Source organism: Kogia breviceps, chromosome 8 (assembly GCF_026419965.1).
Source record: "Kogia breviceps isolate mKogBre1 chromosome 8, mKogBre1 haplotype 1, whole genome shotgun sequence".
In the NCBI taxonomy this organism is placed as follows: Eukaryota; Metazoa; Chordata; class Mammalia; order Artiodactyla; family Physeteridae; genus Kogia; species Kogia breviceps.
In genome coordinates this window covers 68,615,568-68,625,416 of record NC_081317.1, presented here as the reverse complement: position 1 = coordinate 68,625,416, position 9,849 = coordinate 68,615,568, and the positions used below count along the sequence as shown (strand labels likewise).

The following is a 9,849-nucleotide window of genomic DNA, read 5'->3' as shown; positions in this document are numbered from 1 at the left end:
CTGTCTTCCCCTCCAGTTCACTACCTCTTCCTTCTGCTACACAGACATCCAGCCCCTTCCTCCTGTCTGCCTTTCTCTCCCTTCCTCAGTTACCTGGGAATTTATGTCGGGCACGGTACCCTGCGCTCAGAACCATCTTCTGCAGTTGCTCCAAACCAGCTGGCCATGTCCTCTTCTGCTCCTCGTCCTCTTCCATTTTCTCTGCCAGCTGGTACCATTCACAGCACCCACTTCCACCTGTCGGGGGCCAACACCCACCCCGAGGGCTCTACTTACCTGTGTCGACTTAAGAAAATGTATAACATGAGAGTTGTGAGTTAAGTTCTATTTAGGGCAAAATGAGGACTATAGCCCGGGAGACAGCATCTCAGCTCTGAAAAACTGCTCCAAAGAGGTAGGGGGGATGGTCAGTATATGTGTGATTTTGGGTGAAAGGGGAATACATGCAATCAAGCACTTTTTTCTTTTTTCTTTTAACATCTTTATTGGAGTATAATTGCTTTACAATGGTGTGTTAGTTTCTGCTTTATAACAAAGTGAATCAGCTATACATATACATAATCCCCATATGTCCTCCCTCTTGCATCTCCCTCCCACCCTCCCTATCCCACCCCTCTAGGAGGTCACAAAGCACCGAGCTGATCTCCTTGTGCTATGCAGCTGCTTCCCACTAGCTATTTTACATTTGGTAGTGTATATATGTCCATGCCACTCTCCCACTTCATCCCAGCTTACCCGTCCCCCTCCCCGTATCCTCAAGTCCATTCTCTGTGTCTTTAAGCACATATTTTTGCAGAAGGTTTCTGCTAGTCTCATGAAGGTTTCTGCTAGTCACGAGGAGCAGTCATCACCATGAAGGATTTTAGTGCTTTTGTAGATTTGAGGAGATACAAGAATTGGGCTCATAAAATCAGCTCCTGAGAATATCTAACTCTCCGAAGACCTGTTCTGCCAGTTTTTCCCAGAGCACAGAGTGCCTCATTTCTACTCTCCACCCTGAACTCCTTTCAGGGGGTGTTGAAAGTCAGCAGCTGCAGCAGCACATGATGTAATACTTGTAGAGGTAGATGGCAAGTGCCAATGGCAAGTGCCAATTTGCAGTTGACACCGGTCTCTGGAGTCACGTTCCCAAACTGTGTCCTAAGGAACACCTACCTAACAAGGCACTTACTTTTAAAATTGTCTTCTGGGTGTCAGGCACCCTATTAGGCGCTCTGTTTACATTATACTTTTTTAAAAAATTGTGGTAAAATATACCTAACATAAATATACCTAACATAAAATTTACCACTTTAACCATTTTTGAGTGCACAGTTTAGCGACATTAAGTACAGTTGTCCCTCAGTATCCTTGAGGGATTGGTTCCATGGATACCAAAGTCTGTGGATGCTCAAGTCTATTATATAAAATGGCAGAGTACAGTTGGCTGGCTCCAAACCTGTGGATACAGAAGGCTGGCTGTACATTCAGTGTTGGATAGACCACACTTTGCTTATCCATTCATCAGCTGATGGACATTTAGATTGTTTCTACATTTTGGCTACTGTGAATAATGCTGCTAGGAGCATTGGTGTACATGTATCTGTTTTTAGTCTTAGTTTTCAATTCTTTTGAGTATGTATATAAGGATGGAATTGCTGGATCATATGGTAATTGTATATTTAATTTTTTGAGGACCTGCCAAATTGTTTTCTACAGTGCTAACAAGGTACTTTTTGGAAAGAAAGGGTTCCATGGTCAATAGACTTCATTCTCTAACTCTTTCTTGGAGAGTCACAATGCACTTTAGCATAGTAAAGTCTCTGAGAGGTCCCACAGAAAAGAAAAAAACAAAAAACAGGAAAACCCACCCCTCCGTGGAAAAAAAAACACAACTTTGTACAATAACTTTGACCCACCATTCCCCAAACTAATTTGAAAGTGGAACCCTTTTTTTGCAGAGTAACTGGTAACATACCATCCCCTGCTGGTTTGGGAAACAGTACCCTGAGCTCAGTGGGGCTGACATAGGAAGGGCTGGGGCTCAGGGCCAGAGAAGAAAAACTCACTGCCCAGAGACGGGAAAATCCCCAACGCTCCAACTAGCTTGTTGGGTGATGCCTGCAAGTTACTGTCCTTCCTGGCAGCTCTGCAAATGTGACATTTTCTGCCTGGTACACCCTTCTGCTGCTTCTTTCCTTCTTGAAGATTAACTTGACCTTTAGGACTAGCTCAGGCAGTCATCCCATCCCTCAGGGAACTAACCCCCGCTCTCCTGTCTCCCCAGGCAGGGATTGGAAGGCCCTCTTTGTTAGCTTTTATTAAACTATGCTGCCTTGTTAAATGGTCAGCCTCCTCCACTAAATCAAGGGGGCGTGGTCAAAGTTAGTTTCCATAGACAGCCACCTGGAGAGTTTATTTAAGAATGCAGATGCAACCATCTTACTCCTAGAAATTCCAACTCAGTAACTCTGGGGTTTGCATTCAGCAGCTCTAGAGTGTACATTTTGATTAAGCACCCGGGGCAATGTTCTTGGGCAGACGATTCTTGGAATCTTCTGTTGTCAGCTATGTGAGCATGACAGCCACTTCTACCTCTGTGTATTTTACACAAAAAATGTTAAAAGAATGAACAAATGAATGAAACAACCTCAATTTCCTCCTCTGTAAAAGATGAAGTTGGACTGGATGTTCTCGAAGCTTTCTCTTGGTTAAACTTCTCTTTATAAAGTTCAGATTATTTCACCCAAGACACTGTGTTCCCTGCAGCTTTAGTATCCAAACCATACACAACATACAAAGCCAAGCACACAAAACCACCAGGGAGACCCACTGAAGAGGATTTAGTCCATGCTAGTACTTGAAAAATGCCCCAGGACTCATGAGCAACCATACTTTTAAAACTATCAATTTTATCACAAGCTAGAGAGTATACACTCATGACCATGTGAATTCAGTCTCATTCTCATGAGCATGAGTGGCTGACAGGCAGCACTGTCAGGGCTGACAAACCCTTAAGTTTGGGAATTAGGGAGCTAGGCATTGTGGGAAACCAGAGGCCAGAGAAGGTGCTGGGGTGTTAAGCCCCTTCTCCTGCTATGAGGAGAGGGCACAGACTGTTAGCGCTGTCAGTGCCCCCTGACTCTGCTCCAAACATTTCTCATTGAAATCTTTGGACGTAAAACACTGACTCTCCTCTCCCTGAGAATGCTGCAGGTTTTGAGAGGCAACTGCAGCTTCTCATAAGAGCTATGGCCTGAGAAGAATGAAGTCTCCCATTACTTATAACCTCTCAGCATTTCAGAGGAAACGGTTGGCTATGGCTGCCAAGACCCAGCAAATATTTGGTTAGCTTGGAAAGAATGGGTGCTCATTTTCCAATTCTCACAGATTTCTCTATGCCCAGTTCTTTTTATTAAAAACTTCAAATCCAGAGATAAAGTCAAGTGGCACTCCAGGCTCTAAGCATTCATCTGTATCCCAGGGAGCAGAACCCAGAATCTAAACAAACAAAAGCTTAATCAATAGAACTCATGAATTTCCTCCAGGAATAAGACCCAACATAGCCGAAGAATAAGCAGAGGAGCTCCTCACTGTGGTTTTCTTTGGGTAGATATTTATGGGAAGGGCAGGGAAATGTTCCCTCAGTGGACTAGGGACAGAACACTATGGCCCATGGCAAATCCTGCGTGCTGCCTTTTTTGTTTCTTTTTGTATAGCCTGTGAAATAAGAATGTTTTTAACATTTTTAAATAGTTGACAAAAATCAAAAGAAGAAAAATATTTCATGACATCTGAAAACTATAGGAAATTCAAATGTGCATCCATAAATAAAGTTTTATTGTAACACAGCCATACCCATTTGTTTGTATATTGTCTATGGCTGCTTTTGAGCTACAACAACAAAGTTGAGTAGTTGAGACAGATCATATAGCCCTAAAAGCCTAAAATACGTCCTATCTGGCCCTTTGCAGAAAAAGTTTGCAGACCCTGGGAGTAGAGGATATAAGTTGACCTTCCCTGGCATTCGAACTAAAAACTAAAAAAATATGTATGCAAAGTTAAATTACAAAACAAACACCTGTTTAACCTAATATATGGGTCAGGAAATAAAACACTGTTGGTCAGCACCCTGGGAGTACTCTGGGTTGCCCTTTCTTCCTGACCAGAGTTCATCAGTATCTGGACCTTTGTGGTAGTATATTCCTTGCTGTTGTTTATACTTCTGCCCCCTAAACTCTATATTTGAATTTTGTTTGTTTTTGAACTGTGTATAAACAGAATAACACTGTATATTTTCTTTTCTGTCATATTTTCTTTCAACACAGTTCATGAGACTAAGCTCTGAATTACTGCATGTGGCTGCAGGTCTGTGACTGCCTTTGCTGCACTGCATTGCATTACTTTAGCACAGTTCACTTATTCTTTTTACTGTTGGTGGACAGTTGGGTCATTTCCAGTTTTTGGCCATTGTAGATAGCATTGGACATCTTATATCTGAGCCACCATTGACTCCCAAGAGAGGAATGGAATTGTTGGATAGCAGGGTATGTGTATCTTCAACTCTACCAGTTAATGCCACACTGTCCTCCAAAGAGGTTGGACCAAATCACCCTTCCACCAGATGCCTCCCTCTAGGGAGTAGAGACACTTTGTGTCTTGTCAGTCAGCACTATTTTCACCTCCAAAGCCTGAACCACATGAGTGTGCTGCATGTTCCCCCAGCAGCTTGAAGAGCCAGATGAGGTGCATGGGAGCCATCATCCCTTCTGCTTTGTATCTTCCATTAACACAATTCTCAAGTCTTAAAAATTCAGTGAGAAAACTGTCAATTTTCTAAGAATAATCCTTGAGATAATGTGATGTCTTTTATTTAGAGTGCTGTGCTTGGCTCACGGGTCAGTCAGATGTGTGAGCGTCCTGACAACACTTTCCCCTTCCCTGCCCCCTAAGGATGGGAGCTGAGGAGAGAAGCCGATCAGACAGGACAAGGAATCAGGGAAATGATAACTGCCCCTTTCTCCTTTGGGAAATCAAAGGACTTAAAGGTCCGGGTATTAGTTCACAGGAAGCTGATGCTTGTGTCTTTCTTGGCAGGGTTTTAGGAAAACTGGGCAGAAAGGGCCCACTCCAATGGCCAGCATGCTGAAACCCCATCACCTGGAGGACCATGCACTAGAGGCATTTCTGAAGTATGATGTAGGACTACATTGAAAAGGCACAAATAAACCCCAAACCCTAGCACACATTTATCCAGTTTTTGAAGCAGATTAATAGAATAACCAATAAAACATGTATAAAAGCTTTAATTAAATCTGATGAAATAAAACTTCATGTTTTATTTATGGACACTCCCAACATGTAAAGGATTCAGGGACACATTCATTTTTACTGCCATTTCGTCCTCATATCTATAATTAAATCCAGGCTGCAGCTCTGGCCCAAAGCGATGCGTCATTTTAAAACTGGCCTTGGACACTCCCTCCCCCACCCCCATCTGCTTTTAATTATAATTACCAATCCAATATGACTGAGGCGGATGGTAAAACTAAACAAAATAATAAAACAAACAAACAAAAAATGGTTGTTGCCATCGTGTTTTAAAACGACATGCTAAAGGAGGATTTCAGGCAGGTGGGCCCATCCTCTATTTCCAGTTTTATTATGTACCAAGTGCACAATCCCTTCATTTTACTTTCGACATAAAAAAAGGACTTCATGAAACAAGACAAAATAACTTATGATTATATGAAACATAACTGTGACAAATCACAAAACTATACATATTAATAGAAAAAAGTGTACCTAATTCTTTAAAAGATTTATGACAATAAGCACCAGATGTGCCCCTAGAGTAAAATCAGCCCCATATCCAGTATGATATATGCAGTTCATTTCTCTACGTGAGTGTATATAACTATGTACAAGAGTCTGTGTGATTTATGGGAAACAGATTTCCACTTTTTCCCCCCAAAGTGCTTTATGTCAGCAACATTACACAGGATGCTCTGCTGTCTGTACAAAATAAATCTCTTCTTTCCTACACTTGCCATCTCTCCAACGAGTGTTATTTTTTTCTTTACTCATTGCAAAAAAAAAAAAAAAAATTTAACCACAGAAATTCCACACCACCAACAAAAAGTGCCATTAAAAATGCTGCTATAAAATGACATGGTCAAAACAGTCAAATAAAATACCAAATAATTAAATTGGACATTTACAATCACTATTCCCAATACTTTAAGGCAACTGGGAAGCAAGGTTCTTGGATAGGGGGTTGAACACTTACCTCTGTTCTAGTATGCTAATGTGCTTGACAGCTGCTAATTTAAAAACAACAGAACAACACCAAAGCTCTGTTTTATCAGTGGAAACCTTGCTGTGATTGACTGAAGACCTGTTCATTTTGGAATCACCTAAAAAATTTGGGGTAGACATGGGTAATGGGAGATACCCCCACAGGACTAGTAAATATTTAAATAATATTTAGCAGCTGATCAGAGGCTAAATTACCACTTACATTTTGATGCAGTCCCTTTAGGGAATTAAGACAATGCAGCAAGTGAAATGTCTCTGGGCATACTGATTTTTTTTTTTTTTAATGTAATAGGATAATTGGCTTTATGCTGTGTGTATTTTCACAAGCACCAGTCTTTTAAAAAAGGGGAATGACAATCTCTCCGGATGTTTACGAAAACGGTTACATATCAAGAGTAAAAAGACCAGGAAATGGAAGGAAATGAGTTTTTGAAGTTTCTACTTTTCCTGCTACAAACATAATGATGAAAGCATATATAAATCTTGTGCCTGTGAAAGCAAGCAAGGAACAAATTTTAAGGTCAGGGGAGATTCTGGAATCTCAGGGCAGCATGTATTGTCTCCAAGGAACCTGGAGGTGTCATGTCCTGGGTCCTTGAGCTCAAACCTGTAGCTGAGGGGAAACATGGAAGGGGAGTGAGGGGCACTCAGCCTCGCAGGCTGCACTGGGCCCGTTCCCTCTCCCAATTCCTGCTGGGGAAGGAGGCCCTGCAGGTGCTCTGCTGTCTGGCACCCCCTGGTTCCCTCGGGCCTCAGTGAGGCCAACGGAGAGACTAGAGATGTGCAGGAGGATCTCCTCCAGCCAAAGTTTCTGAGGTTCAGCTTCTGGATTTGTCCTCCTAACCTGTTTTCACCTTAAATTATAGCAAGGAGCCACAGGCAGGCAGACAACATCAGCTGCAGTAACAACCTTCCCTTTCCATTTTTTTTCCTCCTCATCACACAAATGAAATGTGTTCTGAGTTCCCTGTAGAGACTCCAGGATTTAGAATGAATAGATTGTCTCTCTAAGATACCAGAGCTTTCCCTTCTCTGCAGGGTGTGACAAAGGACATGGCCCCTGTTTAGGCCAAGTGACACAACCCACAAAGCCTGCCAGAGGGGTGGGACTTTGTGTGCTGTCTGAGAACTCATGTGGAAAGAAAGCTTGACGTGAATTCTTTTGTAAAGCAGAGCAGATTTTTGTAAAGTGAATGACTTGTCTCTTTTGCAGACACGGATGTCTGCATGATGGCTCTCCTCAGATCAGAGCCCACTGGCCAGAGAAACCAGACTGACTGAGTGCACTGTCAAAACGGACCCTGCACTTTGTTCTTTATTCGGCTGATTCTACTTTGTGTCAGAATGAAGTCCGGAATCAGGCAGAACACTACCGACCATGTGGCCAGACTGGAAGGACATGTCTGTCAGGATAAAAACTGTCACCGGATCCCAAGTCTGACACCAAGCTGTTTAATTGTCTTGTTGAAGTTTATAATTATCCCAGTTTGACAAATAGCATTGTTTCAATTTTCCTCAGAGAACATTTTTAAAGAGACAGAAAAGAAATCGTGAGAGGCGATAGTACTGGAATCTCAGAATCTACCTGGTGTTTTGGGATTTTGGCAATTTTTAGAGCCTATGTCATAGGACTCTGGATCTTTTTAATAACTTGGTAAAGGCGTCACAGAAAATGGCATCCTATTCAGGTTTGAGATCAAATGGCCGAGGAGAGTTCTGGGTAAATTCCAGGCCCTCAAAACAGAGTTTCAGACAGAAAGGTTGCCTCCTCTGGCCACCTTTCCAGAACTGTCCCCTCTACCTGCCTTTGGCCAGACCTTGCTCAGAGGTGGTGAGCAGGCAATGGCGGGTGGTGGGCATGTCTGAACCACAGTCAAGAAGAGGGTGAGAGCAATGCAAAAAGAGGGAGAGAAGGAAGGCAAAGGAGCAACAGACAGACAGATGAGGGGAGATCCTAACGGAGGGAGCAAGGCTGTACAAAGTACCCAGACATCAGGCATCTCTAGTTTGGTTTTCTGAGAACCCAGGAGCACACCTCCTCCGTGTGTCCCTGCTCTCACAGCTTCTAGCAGGTCCCTGGGCAGAGCACCAGAGCGGAGGCCATGGGTGAGCCAGTCAAGTGACCTTTTCCTTTGAAAAATGTCTTCGAGGTGGGGCCGCTGAAGAGTCAACCCACGAGGGTCTCTGTGGCAGCACTGGGAAGAGGGTGGCCTACCCCATGCCCCTCAGGTAGCCTTTACTAATGCAACACTAACATTCCGGGAGCTTACTGGTGCTGCAGGGTGTGAGCAAACAGAGCCGCAGGAGAGGCAAGATGTACGTAGCTGGGGGGATTAAAATAATTGTTTCCATCCAAAGAACAGACCTCTAAATATTTTTTTCCTTTAAAAAGTAGACGTAAATAACAAGTCTTTAAAACCAAAGAACTAAGATAGGTTGCATGAATATAAAACAAGTTGTAGTGCTTTTCAAGGGCCTGTGCTTGACAGAACCTTCTCATTTTGCTTTTGGAGGAACACTGAAAGCAACTGGTTAGCGTGGGAATATCTAAGAGGAGAGAGGCAGCCAGCTCACTAGATGCCAGGCTGGTGCTGGGAAACCTGGGGTCCTCCAAGTGCTGCGCATGCTGTGCTTTGGAAGTGGGTTCCCCTTGCTGTGCCTGGCTCTTGGGTGGGACAGTTCACTGTGCTTCTTGGCAATTTGGGTCGCCCTTCCTTGTTTGGAGTTTTGGCAAATCCCCAAATTACACTTTCACGTGCACATCATCTCACTGGTGTCCTTTGAAGGTTGGCAGCCAGGAAGTAACAGGTATCCGGTAGAGTGAGACTCTGAATTCCCTTTGAAAAGAGTCCTGCTGGTCACCGGCAAACCCAGGGAGAAAAAGGAGCAGCTGCAAACACCCCTACAAAGCCCAGCTCTGACCATTCAGCCCTGCCCTCCAAAGACACACCTGGGGCTTGGCAGGCTCCGCTGATTCGCTTGACATCCTTTTTCTTACAGTCTGTGAAAGCATAAGAAGAAAAGGTGGCAAGGAACAAAAAGATTCTGGACGCCAGTGGTAGTGGAGGCCAGGGGAGCTTTTAGCCTTCAGTATAGACAGAGGAGAGCTGGCTAGGACAGCGATCCACAGCGCTGATCTGCAAGAACGTGGTGTCTTCAGGTCCACTGCGAAGAGACTCCCCAAAAAGGCTTGAGGAACCCGAAGGTAGATCACACACTGGAAGAGAAAGAGCGCACAAGTCAACTGCTACCTTGTCGCAGATGCCGGGCACGCAGGGAGCAAATGCTGGCTGGGGCTGAGGAGGAAACAGTGCCGGGCCAGGCCCTTCAGCGGGTCTCCCCGTCCTTGGGCTCCTTAGGTGGGGGAAGAGGCTGATGTGCAGGCAGGTGGCTAAAATAGGACTTCGCACAAGAGATGAGCTGAGTAGCAATGAAAATGAAGTTCTGTAGGGAAGAGTGAGGGCGGCCTCCAAAAGGAGGTGATATTACGGTTGAGCCATAAAAAAGGATGGGATTTTCACAGACGGAGAGATAAAGAAAGAACATTCCAGG

The 9,849-nt window shown here is 44.0% G+C and overlaps 1 protein-coding gene across 1 annotated transcript in view; it reads right to left on the bottom strand.

Annotated features, from left to right (window-relative positions):
- Positions 1-639: 639 nt before the first annotated feature.
- Positions 640-9,849, bottom strand: part of GLIS3 (GLIS family zinc finger 3) — a 539,325-nt gene continuing 530,115 nt past the window's right edge. Inside the window, exon 11 of the mRNA XM_067041595.1 lies at positions 640-9,514. Within this exon, the coding sequence (XP_066897696.1) occupies positions 9,378-9,514 (137 nt within the window). The 3' untranslated portion in view covers positions 640-9,377. The remainder of the gene's footprint in view (positions 9,515-9,849) is intronic.